At 46.1% G+C, this 19,127-nt stretch overlaps 1 protein-coding gene across 2 annotated transcripts in view; it reads right to left on the reverse strand.

The window, feature by feature from the left end:
• Positions 1-1,795: 1,795 nt before the first annotated feature.
• The window catches only part of LOC144932760 (cell adhesion molecule 2-like), a 130,700-nt gene continuing 113,368 nt past the window's right edge, over positions 1,796-19,127 (reverse strand). For both annotated transcript variants that reach the window (XM_078857186.1, XM_078857187.1), the window contains 2 exons: positions 11,492-11,614; positions 1,796-6,250 (listed from right to left, as the gene is read on the reverse strand). In XM_078857186.1, coding sequence (XP_078713312.1) covers positions 6,132-6,250; positions 11,492-11,614 — 242 coding nt within the window. In that variant the 3' untranslated portion in view covers positions 1,796-6,131. The remainder of the gene's footprint in view (positions 6,251-11,491; positions 11,615-19,127) is intronic.

Raw genomic sequence — 19,127 nt, forward strand, 5'->3', positions numbered from 1 at the left:
TACATGACAAACCTTACTAGTTGGCTGTGTTGGGTGGTGGCGGGTTTAACGACACATTTAAATATTTACGCGTTCTAACCCAAAAAAACTCCATTATGGATATTGGTCGCGAAAGCCTGCGTGTTAAAGCAAGTTGAGCCGTTTCCATACGCGTCTGAACATCGTGAATATAGATAGCCATTATGGCTGCCTTTCAAAGAGCAAACACGGGGACAAAAATGTCTCACAGCGTCAGCTTAACGGCCAATGCAGATACAACGTTCATCGTCTCATAACTCCTCGCTCCAATTATTGGGTTATCATAATTCTTATTTTTGTCCGTTGTCGATTTACTGGTAGATGTGTAGTGGGTTCAACTGAGTCGCAGACGTAGTCTTTGGAGGCAGCGCTTTTTTTTAGTTCCAACACACAGGGTAACTTCCCCTGAACAGAATAACAACATAGGGTGGTGACCACCCGGCTAACTACACTAGTTACCACGTAACTGTTACTACGGACCTGGGACCAACAGCATCTGCCCGGGTCCACGTGATGGAAGAATCGTAGAACGGAGATCATAGACGAAGGGTTTCTTCCCCGGGACGAACAACAAACCTGGTCCCTCTCGGGAACCGGCTTATATTCTCTGTGGCGTGGCAGGCTCCGCCCTTGGCCACGCCCACCTTCCAGAACCATCGAGAAGGACCTGGGTCCCAATCACGTGACCCCCCCCCCCCGAGCCCCCTCTTGGGGCCCCTCTGTCAACTTAACTGGTCACGTGTCCTCCCGGGTCAACCAGAGTGCCATGGCTTCACACGACCACACCGTGTTCTGTAAGGTTGGCACTGCACTTCCAGCATGGTGCCATCCAGGGATGTCACTACAGATGTCTAAAGGTCTCATCATCCTGTATCAGTCATGGGAGAGGAGTGGGTTGAGGGGCGGGGACTTGACTCTATATAACCACGCTGGTCAGCATGGGTTGGTGAAGCGGGAGGCCCAGGACCGGTTCAGATATCACCCCCCCGCACTGATGCTAGCAATGGCGTTGGGTTCACAGCAGGGTGCGTGTGTAGTGTAATAGCGCCGGCTGCTGACCAGCAAGCGGCAACTGCAGTGTACAAACAGTACACACGCCGGTGAGCACATACACGGGTGTGTCGGTTGGGCGGAGGAACCGGGGAAAGGGTCATGGAGGACCCCATCTGGAGGCCCCTGGAACCTGCTAGTGGGTTCCAGAAGGGAGGCGCGGCCAGGGCGGAGCCGGTTCGTGCTGGTAGCATAAAAGGAGCTGAGAGCGGGAGCTCGAGGCTGCCGGTGTTGGGAATTGGATCGTCTCGTCATTGCCATCTTCGCTAGACATTGTGCTGCTGGATGGCCTGTTAGCTGTTTCCGTCAGTGCCGTATATGTTAGATGGCTAGTGTTGTGTCATAGGCTAGCGACTACAGAGTGTGTGCAGGCGAGATCGTGAGTGTTAAAAAATAGAAGATGCCTCTACAAACCTCGTCTCAGAAGTCACTGCACTACACGTATATCAACCACTGCCGCCCCCAGCACTCCAATAGGGATAGCTAAATTGAGCGTGCAAAGTGAACGGGGAGGCGTGGACTCTTGCGAATAGCAATCTCCGTGAGCACGGCGTCTGTGGGGCCATTCTCAGTGAGCAAAATTAGACCGGGGAGATAAACCAGCACCGTTTGAAAAGTGTGTGTGCATGTACTGTGCGTTTAACTTATTTCACACCGCGTGTGCGCAAAGCCACGCAAACGCGTCCACGGGCCACGGAGGGTTTCAAGAAATGAGGAAAACGCTCACTGGAGACCCAACTGTTAGCCTTGATTTATTGAGTAAAAATACGGTGGACGGGCAGCTACGTAAAGTAATAATTAAAAAAAACACAACCAAAAATACCCATTCCAAGTTTCCCGTGACCGACCGCTCGCTCGTCTTGTTTCTCCTCCGTTCAAGACTCGCCAAAGGAGGGGGGGGGCGATGCAAGAACGAAATGAGCAGTGAATTCACGCAGTGTGGCCTAGTTTTTCGAAGTGAAAAAAAAAGAACCTGCTACACACTACATAGATATAGAGAGGACGCGGTCCAAACAAAAAAAAACACAACCAACGCATTGCCTCGAACTGGAACTCTTCACACCGAAGGCAACCGGCGGGGCCAGATTGCGTCCCTTCACACAGCAAACACGCACGGATATTCACGGGAGCCGGGTTTTTTTTCTCATCATGTTACGGGGGAAACGCAAACCGGGGGATTCAGTGTTCACGATATAGACTTATATATATAAACTTCCGGTAATATATTTATATAGGTCCACCGATAACACAGGGGGGTGGGGGGGGTCGTATTATCCGTAAACCAATAATGTAATTTGCACAGAAAACAGGGTAATATTAAATACCGCGCGCATTACCCCCGAACAAAGCTCGGACCCCCCCCCCCCTCTCTCTCTCTCTCCAAAGAAATGTTTTGATCATTTTTGATCAACTGTTTCCGTCCGTCGGTCCAATGTGAATACGTTTTGTAATATTACGCGATACAAGTACTGTACACACCTACAGCGCACACAGGGTAACGTGGCAAAACGTGCACGGCAAGGCAATGCACAATACGTCGCAAGCGGTGTCTGCCTAAGGGTGCCCCCCACGCACCACGCTAAAAAAACAAACACAGACATTGTTTTAGGGAAGCCAACAATATTTGCACAAACTATAGAAATTGTATTCTTTTTTCTTGTTTGTTCCGCTTATAAACATTAGGGGTATACAGCTGTAATTGTTATCCAAGCTGTGCATAGCTCAGAAATGTATGCAAATTATAAATTACTAAAACAAATCAAGGACACACGGCTGATACATTTTGTGTTCCAAAGAATATGTTTTTAGGTAAAATGTCATGGGTTTGTAAACCGTATTAAAATGCTGTGCATATACACATTATATATTGTGCATGTGTATATTGTCTAAACTGTATATATTGTTTCAATGTACACACATATGTATGTAACACGGTGTATGCATCATGCGTAATTGTGTTTGTATGCGTGTTGGGAAACTGTGTATGTTTTTCAGGTGCTTTCTTTGCCTTTCCCGTTCTCTGCACTCCTATCGTGTTTTGTTTTGCATTGTTTGTTGTTGCAACGTTCTTACCCGCCCCGACTGGACACCTGTGAGAAAAAGAGCTTTGCAGCTTATCGGATTCCTCCTGCAGCATAAATAAATATCGTGATTCTGCGTGTTACTAGGTCATGTGGCAGCCGGCATCAATTTCAACTGGGATCAACAAAGCAAGATCCCAAATATGCGACGCACGCCGCTATTATGCTCACTTTCAGTTCTATTAACAATGCGTTGTACTATTTTTTTTCTTTCTAAAAACCTTCTACTCGCATTGTGGAATAACCATCGTGAAATAGAAGCGCCACACCCAGCGAAGCGTTATGCAATGCCCACTCCTTCACGGGAACACCAAACAATCGCACACACAAGGAGAGTGCGTTGCACAAATGGCGGTGCTTATGATTCCATTAGCACAATGTGGTGTTTGTGTTTCCGCCCATCATTTTACAAGTGTACAAGTTACATTCACGAACGTATCACTGCCGCGTGTATATTGCAAATTAAATCGCTACAGTACTAGACGAGTGTGTTAGGAGTTTTCATTTTTTTCATTTAAAGTTTCCAAACTCTTCAGGCCGCTTTGCATTAATGTGTAATCTGATATATTCCATTTCCTCCATCATCCTTGCTTCATATTCACACATCGTTGCTTTTATCATTTTTCAAGACACGGGATGTATCATTTTTAAAGAAGTCTTACCAACTCACCACGATGATACCAAATTGCCAAAATGACCTCCAAATTTTGAAATGTTCACCAGTTCAACACAGACCGCGATACCACTTGTGACATGTGGTCTGCCAGCAGGGCACTGAGCCTTATCATCATTACGGAATTATTTTTAGAGAAACAGCAGTGAATTTGCATAAAACTAATGACGAATAAAAACACGAGGTGAAGAAATGCGCACTACCCAACAACGTGTCCGCAAGTTATCGTCCGTTATTAAAGGGTTATAACTAGACAGCAGTTTTAGCCCGACGAGTGGCAGCCCGAGGAATGGAATTGTCTGAGAGGACGTCCACTGAATGAGATGAATGCAGTTCAAGTGCGGGCACGATGCGGACTAATACATCGCAGGATCGTCAGGTGGGGCGGGTGGCTTGGGCAAGCAGTTGCTGACGATGACGACTTTACCAGCCGATTCAAATCACGCACCTCCGATTAGCACGGGTTGGCTACGTACGGTGCAAAAGAAGTCCAACATACATATATACCACTAAAAAACAAAAGTATTTTATTTTATTTGACCAGGTAAGGCCCACTGAGCTATATCGCTCTTTTTCAGAAGCAATCTGGCCACAAATGATAGCACAACGACGTGGCTTGTCATCATGTGGGAATTTAAAGTAGCCAAATATTCGAAACGGATGTTGATTCTAAATGTGGAGGGGAAAAACAGAGGAATCGCAGAAAAATCCACAGAAACACGGGGACCACTTGAAAACTCCAAATATACAGCAGGCGTCAGGGTCGGGATAGAACACACGACCTTCTGTATACCAGGCAAGGTAGTTAACATCTCACCACTGTGGCGCCCCATACAAACGTTTCATTGTACGAAATGCATCCCTCAAATTATCATCCACACGTGTGTCCACGTGTATTGGCGATGCACATCGAATCCAGATGAGAGAGTCTATCTCAAGTGGGATTATTTAGAATGCTTCTGTTATAAATTTGGCAAACCACTTATCTACCTTTCTCACAACTTTCACATTTAATTCACACGCTTTCCAACTGCTGTCTAATTATAATTATTTTTTTATAATCGTTGAAACTTTTACGGACTCCCCGCATGTCACGCATGCCATTTTTTTAAATATTTTTTTTTTATATTTCAAGAAAGTATTTGTGATTCACAAATGCAACAGGCGATGAGTCAATCACACAAATAGCAATGGTTTAGTTGACAGTAATTGCATGCCCTCAATACTGAAGTGTCTACGCACACGCGCGCTGTATGCTGTGCAGATGAATGGCCTGGACTGTGTATCTTCCCTACCACCATACACCACCAGAACTCCAGATGGTTCCCCAGATTTCGATACACCGCAGGGCATACATTTACACGAGCAACGTTTGACTCTAATTTTAAGTTGTAATTGTTTGTCCTCATTAAACATCTAAAACAATTTTTAAACTAACGTTTGCCCGTTAAACGCAATGATTAGACATTTAACCGCTTAGCCAAATATACAACATCCAATTATCAGCACGTGCACGAAAAAAAATGTGTTGAACAATTAACCAATGGATTCAAAATGACTCAAGGTCGATTTGTAATTGTATGCAGCAATTACATCGGTCATTTAAAGGACATGTCTTTTGAGAGGATTCTTTTTACACGTTTCTTCAAGTTTCCCAGTAACTAGGTGATGCCCGTTTCAAAATTCATTTCCACCTCCCGCTAATTCGCATGCTCTACCTGTGCAAAGTCATTTAGATGAAGAGGATGAGTGTGAATACTATACCCCGTGTGTGAGCATCAAGAGCTTCTAACGCAAGATCCGGAGGGGTTTCCAAGATGTTGTGCAGAGTTGGGGGGGGGGGGGGGGATTTCACGTGCCACACATTGAACGCCAATGTGATTCATTTTATACAAGTAACAAACTTTACGGTGTGATGAGAACTCATCTACTTTTGGGTGGTACATTTTAGGAAATGGAAAATAGGCGGCGTACACACATTTATTTTGTTTAACCACAGTCATAAATTTCAAAAAGAAAGATTTCAGACTTATTGTATGTTTTCCTCAGAGCCGCGACGGGGCGAGGAGGTATCCCAATCGTAATGCCACTCCAAACGGTGTGAAAACAACGCGGGCACGAACACTTTTGGCTCCTTCAGATTTAACGGGGGCAACTGAAAATTAATGACCACGCTCATCCTAAACAGCGGACGCTCGCAACACCGGCACCAACCCCTTGTTCCGGGGGGGGGGGGCCTTGGCATCAATTTTCAGCCCCCTCTGTTGTGGTTTTATTTATGCGATTTTTTTTTTCTCTTTCCCGCAAGGTCAAATGAAGTACTCCTTCTTCTCCTCCGTGTTGTTCTGCGCGCCGTCCGCTCCCACGATTGGAGTGTCCGCCTCTTGAGTCCCCTCGGCACCCTTCGCCTCGTTGGTCAGGTACGTTCCTGCGAAACAGGTGGTGGAAAAAAAAAGAGAATAAAAAACAGTTATTCTAGATTTGAAGTGTTCGTGACTGCAAGGATCCATACTCTTTGGTTCTTTCGGTAAAGTCACGTTGGTGAAAAAAAAAAAATTTTTCATTAAAATTGTATTATTATTTTTATTATTTTTATTTTATTTTATTACTTTTTTCACTTACGTAATAAACAAACAGGCTGTCTGTACAGCGCTAGCTGCAGAGGGACAGCTTTGAGCTCTTCTGCCTGGAAGAAGTGCCAGAAAAGCGAAAGCCCTCGTCGTGGACGTGAAGACGGATCATGGGTGAGGATAAACAGCAGAGCAGGGCGTGCCTGACAAGCCAACTCCATCCCATTATGCGCGCAACTGTATGATGAGCATTTACATTACTGGATTGCCTATCGTCACACCACTCTGACAGCCTGACCTAAAAAAACACGTGGCGAGATGTTAACCACCTCGCCTGGTATGGAGGAGGTCGTGGGTTCGATCCCGACCCTGATGCCTGCATATTTGGAGTTTGCGGTGTCTCTCTCGGTGGTCGCGTGGATTTTTCCCCGGGTCCTCCGAGTTTTTTTCGCTCAACACTTAGAATCAACATCGCGCGTTTAGAGTATTTGCCTGCTATAAATTTCCACACAATAAGCCAATTTGTTGAGCTGTCATTTGTGGCCAGGTCGCTTCTGAAAAAGACCTATGCAGCTCAGTGGGCCTTACCTGGTAAAATAAACATTGTTTAGTTTGTAGTTGAGTTTAAGACGTATAAGCGAGTGGGGGTCAGATGTGTACTTTAAGGGGGTGACATTTAAAAAGTAAGAAATGTTACAGTAAAATGCCCTGTCCGGATGTTGACCAATGCACCATCCTGGAACTATGGTCCATTAAAGTTCAACGGCCACAACAATTGTTGTTCACACGGGCCCCTAATTAGGGTTTTTGGTGACATGTCAGCGACCTGTTAAAACTGTGTTCAGAAAGTCTGTGTGTATACAGGTCGCAAAGTCATTGCGGCCAAACGCATTGAGGCCACCTCCACCGCATCGCTACCAACGCTTCATATCCTCCATCTCATCGCTATCAACAATGGTGACTGCATAGCGCGCTATCCAAAGATGCGCTCCTGCAGCCGTCTGGAACGCTCTTCCTTCCGATATTAGGAAGCCAAAGGAGCTATGCACTTTAAAATCAAGATCGCAAACGAATTTCTATAGAACTGCTTTTCTTGTTTAGTTGTCCTTCACCCGGCACCCACGATGAGCACGGTTGGCTACGTACGGTGTGAAAGAAGTTCAACATACATGTATGTATCTGTATGTACAGTACGTATGTTGAACTTCTTTCACACCGTACGTAGCCAACCGTGCTAATTGGTGGTACATACACACCCTCCACCAAAATCCCGCAGCTTCTCAACACAGTAGACACACAGTGACCTCGAGAATCTGACCTGTCAGTATCCCACCATTTGCTCTCCGGTCTTTCCCCGTTGGCTGCATACACATGGCGCATTGTATAACGGTCCACCATAGAAATCCACCGTTGTAAAACGTAAATCGTCGGCGGACAACACCGCAAAGGGGCCCCGCATCGTGAAGAATATTTATCAGCTGCGCATTCCACGGAACGTGAAAATAATTTCATGAACAATCACACGAGGTGTATGAGCGTCGCCCTCCTGAAATTAAACGCTCATTGTCAGACCAAATTGAGCACTCCGTGCACGTTTGCACGCATTGAAATATCACAGAGATCTCCCTTTGGGGGCTCGCGCGGGTGAAATGAGATGCATTTTTACTATCGAGCATTTACGTTCTCCTGAATTGCCACCAGCGGTCTCGTGCACACACACACGCAATGGCTCTCGATTTGTTTGCGAGCACAAAGGAACGGGCGGCAGTAAAATGTAAATTGCTGAGTTGGCATAAAAAAAAAGAAACTATAAGCAGCCAATGATATAGCATTCAGAGAGCGCAGCACAATTTTGAATGACACTGAGCAGTGACGCAACTGAGAATGAAAAAGTACCTCAGTTAAAGGCTGTCTGGAGCGAGTCTTTATCTCCACATTTTTTTTCGCAACTCTTGGCAACACCGGTGCTCTTTAGACTTTTCACGGCGGAAGAAGGAGGGGGGGGGAGAAATGCCATCTCGTCTCTCTCTTTTTTTTCTTCCTGCAGCGTAAGATAGCGTCTGTCTCTTTTTTACTTATGCTCTTTAAGGCTGACACACTGCGAAAGACTTCCCCTTTTCATGCCTGCCTGGTACAACTGCGGCCCCCCCACCGCCCCGCGAGTGTCTACGTCATTATTCTTTGCGCTTTATTCAGTCAAACCCATTTTTTTTTACCTCTTCCAATTACACAGCTGGCAGAGTACAAATGCGCATTCGCAAGGGCAATCCTCCCCACGGCCAATTAATGTTGACACACGCGACGCCGAAAGAAGAAATCACTCGCGGGGAGAACCGCCGGGGGGAAGTGTGGCTATTTACCACGTGTTGTGCTGACACTCGCTCTAACGCCAGAAGGGCTTGGAGAATATCTCTACGCGAACACGTCTAGGTACTTTTCATTAGGCAGCGATCCGACATTGGCCCTCGAAATATATTGCTCGAGAAGGATACGAATGCATCTAAGCTGGGCCCAAAGAGTGACCAACACAGAAGTAAGATAAAAGTTGCATGTAGAATAAGACCTGATGCAGACAGTGATGAGAAGGAAACGGACACTATTTGGACACGTGCGTAGGACAGATAATAACAGGAAAAAAAATTGTTGTTCGGAAAAATGCAAGGAACCGGAAATAGATGAAGACCTCACAGAGACTGGCTTGACGAATACATAAGAGAGAGGTTGGTGCCAAAAAGATGTGGCCACTACTTGAGAATATTGACACAAATACAGAGAGGAAAGTGGAAACGAATTACAAAATGTGCAGGCGACACCTTCGGGTTCTCTGCCCATCGATTGTGATGATATTTATTTTTCATGATGACAATTAAGACAAAAACACTTTCAAAGTTATTAGAAAATATTCAACTGGTTTGCTGACAGAACGAGTTTGTCATCCAAATATATGCAGCATAAATGCTGTACGATTAAAAAAACACAAAATTCTAACATCCACATTTGAAACAACTGTGCATAGTAAACATAAATATGCCTGTGCACCAAACATATATTTACAATAATTTAAGCCAATTTAGGTAAAAAAAAAACATGAATAATTCATCCGAGATAATGTTGGCAGAAAAAAACTACATTGCACGAGAAAAGGAAGTCTTACCACACGAAAACATTGTATACTCTTAATCCATAGTAAAACAAAAACTGCAAGTACAGCATTTATCACGAAGTGGTGTTTGAGAAGACTTAGTAACAGAGCTTCAAAGCAATGTTTCCTTCACTGTCCATTCTGTTCCAGTTACTCATGGCTCACAAGATCAACCAGCCAAGCTCTGCGGCCCAAACGTCACTCAATGCAGCTTGCAAGCCATGAAAATCCAATGTCGAAATGCCTATTAAGCATTGTGAAATTTCCACTTCAATTAATGTTTCATCCAAAGCCTAGATTGTGCAATTGATTGAAACCGGTGGCTCAAGTTCAAGAGCATCTCAGAGACATAACAATGAGCAGTGCCTTGAACCAAATAATGTTCCGATCTGTATGAAAATTTGCTGACCCGCCCATACTAGAACTTCGTAGTTCATCGGATTCCTCCAGGAAAAATAAATATTCTGATTCTGATGTATGTATGTTGAACTTATTTCGCACCGTACGTGGCCAACCGTGATAATCGGAAGAGCGGTATCTTGAGGGCGGGGGGGGGATAAATACAAAAAAAGGAAACTTTGTTTCCATCAGGGTCAAGCACACGCTTCATTTAGTTGTGCAGCGCTGATGGATCCTGAGCCTTAAAAAGTCAAAACCCTGCTGTGCGTCGGGAAACTGAAGCCACCGTGAGCCCACTGGCACTCAGCCAGCCTTCAATTACCTCCGTTGGCCATCCCCACGTGGGGAATTAAAAAAAAATGCACTAGATCACTCATCTCACTCTCAATGTAATCTAAAGCTGGGACTGATTTCCATTTATCAGTTGCTAAATATTTAATGCATGAGACTTGACATTTAGGTCCATAATTATTATCTTTTTTTTTAGCTCTCGCATGTGGCTGCAGCGAAAGCCGTTTTGGCATTTTCTCTTCACCAATTATGTCCCAATTGTGCTTTTGGCTCCTACACGGACAGCAAAGCATATTTCATTCTGGATCCACCCATGACAGCCCATCTACATGTGATTTTAGGGAACATCCCAGAAGGTTTATGACAGCTCTTCGCTTGATATTCTACGACGGCCTGTCTTGACATAGCCCCGAGCCTGCGCTTTTAAATCTTTATTTGTATGAGAGGTTCTTTTGGCACATGTCGATTAAATAAGCCAGCGGTGACTGAATTAAGGTGGTTATGAAATGTATACATTGATAATGGTGCGCCTTGGCTAATATGATGCTGGCCACACGTGAAAATCTTATTTGAAATGAGACGGACACTCAGAACAAGGGCTGGTAATATTAGCAGCAGCAGCAACAGCAGCTGCCTGAAAAGCGATACAATCGAGGGAGAAATTAAGCTGCTCTATTCAATTCCCCAAGAAGCTGTTAACACGTGGAGTGAAACGTCGGACAACTTCCCGACCAATCCGCGGTAACAACCCCCGCCAAGGACACATTGGACGGTGAGCCAAACCCAAGGATCTCGACAGTTTCGATTCAAAACTAGCATTGCATCACAAGGCATAAAAAACTATAAAAATAAACTATTTTTATTTTACCAGGTAAGGCCCACTGAGCTATGTAGCTATTTTTCAGAAGCGACCTGCCCACCAATGATAGCACAATGAAGTGACTTATCACGTGGACATTTATAGCAGCAGCCAAATACTGTAAAATGCACGTTGAATCTAAATGTGGAGGGGAAAAAAACGGATGACCCAGAAAAAAAATCACGCGACCACGGGGAGAGAGAGAGAGACACGCAAACTCCAAATATACAACAGGCGTCAGGGTCGGGATCGAACATCACGACCTCCTGTATACCAGGCGAGGTAGTTAACATTTCGCCACCACGGCGCTAGCAGAGTTGAGCTTTCGGGGTTCATCAGCTGCCGGACCTCCACCACCCTGACCTCTAGCGGCGTCAGGGGTGGGGGTGGGGGAGGGGGGCTCCTCACCTTTATGCCTGGCCAGGTAGCGTCCCAGGATGACGAGCAGGCAGAGAGTGGCGAACACCGCCACCGCCACGACGCCGCCCACCACCGCGTGGTCCGCCCCGCGCGCCGCCAGTGGCACCATATCTGCACTCCCCACCCCCACCGAATACAAAAGATCAACCCTCTCCCCCCCTCTCTCTGTGTAGACTTAGTAGACTGTGGGGGGGGGGGGGACAAAGTGCTGGTACACACGCAAAAGTACTCGCCACAAATGAACCGCAATTATCTTCTTGGTTTTTTCGGTAAAGTCACGTAGAATGGAAATAATAAAATAATAAAAATTAAACATTATAAAATCATTCTCACGACGTTTCGGCCACAACGCAAGCAGCCGTCCTCAGGTGAAGAACAGGTCTGTCGGAAAGACAGCGACAGACCTGTTTTTCACCTGTTCTCCACCTGAGGACGGCTGCTTGCGTTGTGGCCGAAACGTCGTGAGAATTATTTTATTTTATTATGTTTTATTTTTATTATTTTATTATTTCCATTCTACGTGACTTTACCGAAAGAACCAAGAAGATGAATCCCTGCAGTCACGAAAGCTTTAAATCGAAATTGAATCGCAATTATTTGACCTTGCTGATCTCTCGTCAAGGAGCAGTAAACCCTCAGGCGAAACTCCGGTCATCCTTGCAGCGGCGGCGGCTTCTGGCGAAACCGCTGAACAAGGACGGTCACCGCATCGTTCACTTTCAGATGCGCTTCCACGGCCATCTGGAACGCCCTTCCTTCCGATATTAGGAAGCCACTGGAGATATGCACTTTTAAATCATCTAGATTGAAAACTCATTTGTTGCGAACAGCTTTGTATGTTTAGTTTGTTGTCCCCCCCCCACACCTTCGATTAGCACGGTCGGCTACGTACGGTGCAAACGAAGTTCAACATACATACACACATTTCTCCTCTTCCTCCTCCTTCTTGCCTTTGCACTGCTCGACTTTGGAACTCCCCCCCATCGTCTCTCTTCACAAGCACCCGGAGCTTCGTTCAGTGCAAGGAGCTCCTGTGTACTCAACTGGTGTCCTGTCACCAGAGCTCCCAAGCGCTGACCCCTTTGCGTCCAGGGGGCCTTTGTTCGTTCGGCAGCCCCGATCTCAAAATAATGCAGCTCCACGCGGGACAAAAATTCCCCCGTGTTAACCTTCACAGACTGTTTGGGAAAGTGCTGTTCGCGAGCACCCGTGAAGGCCGGGAGGGCACACGAGAGGGTGGGTTGGCCAGCACCACGCCCAGCCACCTTTGTCTCCCCAGTGGTGATGTTTACACACCACACCAGATACTCATCTGGATGTATTTATGTGGCCAACCATGCTAATAAGAGGTGCGGGGGAAGGACAACAAACTAAACAAAAAAAGCATTTGAGGACGAGTTGACCTAGGGGAGGTCCAGGATTGGTTCCGACATTCGATAGTGGTGTTAGCCATGAGCAGGAATCGAACTCAGGTAGATGGGTTGATAGCACAGTGCGCTAACCACTACACAGACACACACAACTCTGTGCATGAATGCATCGTGCATGCACATAGAGATGGGGTATATGTATATACAAACATAAAACAGGAACCAACAAAATATCTCGGCTATAAATTTTAATATTGATGTAAAAAAATAACATCCCAAAATGGGGCAGGTTTTTTTCTCCCTCCACCGAGTAAAGATGAAGAACCATCGATTCCTTGTTTTGTTGCTGAAGAAGGCACAATTTATATGACCGTGTATCAGCAAGCATCAAGCAGTGATAAAAAATAACGTGACATAAATCCGCGGGAATAGTTGAACGTAAAACATTTTGTTGCAAATCTCCAGAAGGCATTGGAAAACTCATCATGAACGGGGTGTTTTAATCAAGTACGGCAATGCTTGTCGGTGAGCGTAAAAAAAAAAAGATCTGTTTCTGGAAAAGAGAGATGCTGACGTGCACTTTGCTGGCTCGGGTCGCGCTGAAGGAGAGCGGTTGGAAGACAGCTGGCGACCGCACGAGAGGTGCAAAGAGCAAACGGTGCCCGGAGCAAATCGAGAGAAGAGCTGAAGCAGCCCCCCCCCAATGCGCTGCCGCGAGCTTCGTAAATAATAAAATAATAATAAAGGGACGGTGCGGGCGTAAGGATTTTTTTAATTGCAATCTGTACGTACGTATGTGCGTTGGACTACTCTCGCACTGTACGCAGCCAACCGTGCGATTCGGAGGTGCGTGCGAATGGGATGAGAGCGAGAAAGAGGCCGTTTGTAAGCGTCACGATTACCCCTCATCGTTGGCCACTTACAATAAGCTGGCGCTGGTCCACACGACAAACGTTAAAACATTTTTTTGTTGCAACGAAATTATAGTGAGCCGGGCGGTGGTGGCTTTGGCGCGCGGCCTGTGATCCGGCACTGTGGAGGCAGCGAGGGGTTGGTGGATTATCGCACACAGATGTCACGAAACTCCCTTCCTGTGAGCGTCGGTGTGCTATGCCTTGGCCCGCTGGGATAAGGCAACATTTGGACTCCACCTGCTCCATCTGTGCTGCACCCACAGGCACGCGTGACTTTTACTTGGGTGCTCCTTTTTCCTCCCAAATGAAAGCGCTCATTAACTGGCCGATAGTGCCTTCATATATGGAGGACCGCAGAGCTTGGACGGGGGGGGAGGGAGGGTAATTTGGCACCAGCTCACTTCCTGGTTGCTGCCTTTCCTGCTGGTCTGCGTTGCCTCGTGCCTCTGAGTAGTTCTCTCTGTTCGAGAGTGAGCGGATACTCTGTGGTGGCGCGTTGAGATGATCATGACGTTGTCTTTACCATTTATCGGGCAGCTAAATTCAACTGCATCTCAACACGCTGTAAAGACAGCACGGACACACGCATCACAAGGATCGTCGAGACAAGGAGGCACTGTGAGTAGGGGATATGGCTTGTGACCCCTGCCGTTTGTTCCTCTGTCTCGGATGAATTTACCCCACCACTCTTTTCATTTGCGAATGTACGTTGAACTTATTCTGGCACCGCACACAGCAAACCGTGCTCCAGCCAAGTTGAAGCGGAGGAATCCCCCTGCAGAAAATGGGTTCGACTGGGGCTGCGGATAAAATAAGTTGCAGATCAAGGAAGTGCTCTCCTATATATTTGTATGAAGTTTAAGGTGATGACTATGCACATGTAAGAGACAAGCAATCATTCTGTATGTGGAAGAAACGAGGGAAGGTATTGGGTCTGAACGTGGATTGACGAATCCAAGTTTATTTTGAGTAACCAGGTAAAGCTACTCAAGACACCAAGGATGAACCTCGTCTGCAACAATGATCTGGGTTGCCCAAAGTGGCTTTACTGGGGACAAGAGAACTTGTGTGAGCAGCAGCAGCAGCAGCACTAGAGCAACTGTGGGATCTTGTTGCAGTAAATACGAGGTGACGAGGACGAGGAACAACAGAGCGTCACCCCCACTGCTGCCCGTAGAGACGCGAAGACAGCAAGCAGTCCCTCGTGGTCTCATGGCGAGGGACTCGCATAGGACTCGGCTAGGTAAGGTAATTTACCCTTTTTACCGGGTAAAAGGGTAAAGGTAAAGGGTAAAGGTGTCGACATGCCAAGGGGTAAGGTAAAGGGTAGGGTAAAGGTAGCTCTAAAGAATTACCTGGTAGGGTAAAGGTAGCGCGAAGTATTACCCGGTAAATACGGTGCCTTGTTTACCGATAAAAGCTCCGTGGCGCAGTCCGTGGCCTCCATTTAATAAGTAATATTAAAAAAATACTTTTGTTAAAAACACGCTTTTATGAAATGTACGAGTAATGGCAGAACTCCACGACTCCAGGAAGTGGCCCCGAAGCTTGCCATAACGTCAGGGACTGTGGCCAATTACAGCCAACGTCAATTAAGCGTGAACAATTAGACCCAAGCCGAAACATAACATATACAAAAAGAATGTTTAAAAAATATATATATTTTTTTTATTATATAATATAGTGTTGTCATCAGTATGACATAAGTATACCAAGTTTGCAGTCGATATCACATTGGGAAGTGTGTTAAAATTGAGTTACAAGATTTGAGGATACGACTACGACAACAACGACGACAATAACAAGCGTGTAAAATTGAAATCATCGAGAGTATTCTATATGAATAAAGCGCTCTACCTAGCATTTACCGTTATAAACCTTGTTCATGTGTAGTAGTACCCCAGTAATTACCCTGTAATCGGGTAATTTGTATAAGGTAAGGAGGGTAAAAGGTTGGGTGAAGGTAGGCTCGTTGCTTTTTACCTTTTACCTTACCTGCTAAAGGGTAAAAGGTAGGGTAGAGTGATTGTATTGTGGTAAGGTAAAATTAAGGTAAAGGAAGGCTTGGTTTTTTTTACATTTTAACTTTTACTTTACCTTGCCGAGGCCTAGACTCGCGTGTGAATTAATGGGGCCCAACCCTCCCAACCCCTCCTGCCCTTTGCTTCGTAGCCGTCACCGGAAGATAAAGCTGCACGCGTTCACTCTGCCTGCGGTTGTTTCTTACTCAATTTTTTTTTCTTCTCCTACGAGCGGTTTACCGAACCCACATTAGCACCAGCCGAGTTAAGATCCACCACCGACAAAGACGGCCACGGTGGTGACGTTTGTAAACGAATGAAAGACGCTATTTGGTGCCGCAGCATGCTTGTCCGGGCTCCTTCTCCGCCAGCAAAGCCACACGCAGAGTCACCGCGAGGGCCCCATTATTTAAAACGTCTCACATAACAGCTGGCAGAAAGCTTATCCCAGCGGCAGTAGCACTCACGATTGCTCGCTAATGCCGTCAAAGGGGGTGGTGGTGGGGGGGGGCGCTTGGTGCAGCAACTATAGAGCTCTTAATTCTAGATTTGGAGCTTTCGTGACTGCAAGGATTCATATTCTTTGTTTTTTTCGGTAATGTCACGTAGGTACAAAATAAAGCGGTTGTGTTTTCGCTACGTTGTCCCCACCTGAAGAAGGATGCTTGTGTTGCGCCCGAAACGTCGCGATTTAATTTAGTTGTTTTCATTTATTTGATTTTTTACCTACGTGACTTTACCGACAAAACCAAAGAGTATAGAGCTCTTTTTCAGAAGCGACCTGGCCTCAATGAAGTGGCTTATCACGTGCAAATTTATAGCAGCAGGCAGATACTCTGATTGAATGTTGATTTTATATGTGGGGGGAAGCACCGGAGAAAACCCCACGTGACCGTGGGGAGAGAGAGATATGCACATTCCAACTACACAGCAGGCGTCAGGACCGGGATCGAACCCCGCCGCCCAGGTACCGAGGCTCGGAGTCAATCTGAGAGTGAATATTTATCGCCGCCTCGTTTGTCAATGTTGTTGGCAAGCATTGTCGCGTGACGGGCATGCGACGGTGCTTCAAGGTGAATCTTTAATGTCTCAATGGACTAGAGTGGCGAACAATAAACGAATGATGTGACACATCTTTGTGATGTAACGCTTATTGATTGCATCCAGCGAAACCGCAAGCAGTCGCCCAGGTTGCAACAGTAATGTTTACGACTTTATCTCGCAAGAAAAAAAGTTGGAGATATTTTTTTAATTAGTTGGAGATCAAAGAAAATGGAACCTGAACCCATTCAGTTGACATATTTGTGAGCAAGTAATTAAACTATTTTAAGACCACACATTTTCAGGTTATTATCCCTGCACGATGTGCCTGCTACGTGGAAAAATATACATATTTAAGTTGGTGATGCGGGATTCAACGCATTCGTACTGTTACTTGCCACGCAGACATCGGCAGTAGTTGTTCACATAACTAGTTTTCACACAATCAAGACGAATTGTGAACAAGTGTAACTGGTGGGGTTCCTTTATATAAAAAAATAAATAGGCACACATTTTTTTTCATTAAGCTGTTTGAAAGCGACAGACTGAATAAGCACCCCCCTCCCACCGCACACTAAAAATGGATGGCGTTATACACTCTTCCACAAGTCTGACTGTCTGTGGTACGCCTACAAATATATTTTCAGTCACACTCTTTAATAGCGTGCTAGAATTTCACGTCACGCGATTTTGGACGATTTTTTACCCCCCCCCCCCCCCCATAGTCACACGGCGTCACAAAAAGTCAGACCCCCCCTCAAATATGACGTCACAAAGCTCTGCCCCCCCCCCCTAAAATAAATATAACATGCTTCAAATCGCTTTAAACTATTGTCATTGTACTGAGTATTTAATGTGGCGCTGCACTCTGATGTTGTAGGAGAAAACATTTAATAAAACGTCTATTTAATTAAGTAGAACGTGATGTCTATATTCATTAAAATTTGCGCATTTTGATGTGACGTCACATTTTTCACCCCCCCCCCCCCACCATCGTCACACATCGTCACAAATGTCTGACCCCCCACCCCCAGATGCGTGACGTCATTTATGGACGGCCCCATTAACATGTAACTGACTTGTAAATGTGTAGTGACATCGCGGGATGTCACTGTGCTGTGCCAGCCCTAGAGAGGCACGGCGTGCGATGTAACGACATCGCGGACACCACGATGGTGTGGGTGTAGTGCCGGCCCCAGAGGGGCTCGGTGAGCGATGGTTGCTTGCGCTGGGTGGCATCACGCTCGGCGTGCAGTGCCAGCCCTACAGGACAGGGTGTGGGTGTTCCCATGGGTTACTGAAGGCCGTGGCACTCCGGTTGACCCGAGAGGACACGTGACGGGTTAAGTCTCCACGGGAGCCCCAAGTGGGGGCTAGGGGTGGTCACGTGGTCGGGGTCCAGATCCTGCTCGAGGATTCTGGAAGGTGGGCGTGGCCAAGGGCAGAGCCGGCCACGCCGCAGAGAATATAAGCCGGGTCCCCCAGAGGGGCCGGCGTTGTTGTTCAGCCTGAAGAAATCTTCGTCTACGTTCTACATTCTCCGAGTCTCCAACACGTGGACCTGGACCCGAGCTTTGGTCCAGTCCGTCGTAGCTAGTGACGTTGTGACTAGTGCAGTTAGCCTGGTGGTCACCACCATAGGTTGTTATTCTGTTAGAGGGCAGTTACCCCGTGTGTTGGTGTTAAATAAACGTGTTGCCTCCAAGAGCACGTCTGCGACTCAGTTTAATCCACTACAAATGTATCAGCAACAATCGCCATTTAATATATGGAGTTTTATCACAAACATCACACGCTTTCTTTCGTAAAACATTTGGCACGATTTTTCACGCAAGAGTAAGTATTATGTTCACACATCTTATGATCGGGTTGGGAGTAAGTTTTCCTGTCAGGCAGAGACTTATTAATACATTTTCCAAATAAAATCATAACTTAAAAGACATTTCTAGATATGTTTTGCCCTCACCATCAAAAGTTTGTTTTCTCAATGCACAACTCAATATTTTCCATTATCTGCGATGGTTGTTCAATTCTCTAAATTCATTCGCAACACCACATTCTATTAACACACAGGAACAATTATATATAAATAATGTTCGACCACTTGCAGCATCTTAAAAAAAAACGAACGTCTCCATCTCGCTGAGAGCGTGCGAGTGTTTGAGCACATTAATGTGCATCCGCGTGCGTTCATCTGTGTGCGCGTGTATGCATACGTGCGTGCGAGTGTGTGTGTGCGTCAGTGTGTAGGAGGCGTTCATTATGCATGCAAGTTCTG

The sequence above is a fragment of the Lampetra fluviatilis genome, chromosome 5 (assembly GCF_964198595.1).
Source record: "Lampetra fluviatilis chromosome 5, kcLamFluv1.1, whole genome shotgun sequence".
Lineage (NCBI taxonomy): Eukaryota > Metazoa > Chordata > Hyperoartia > Petromyzontiformes > Petromyzontidae > Lampetra > Lampetra fluviatilis.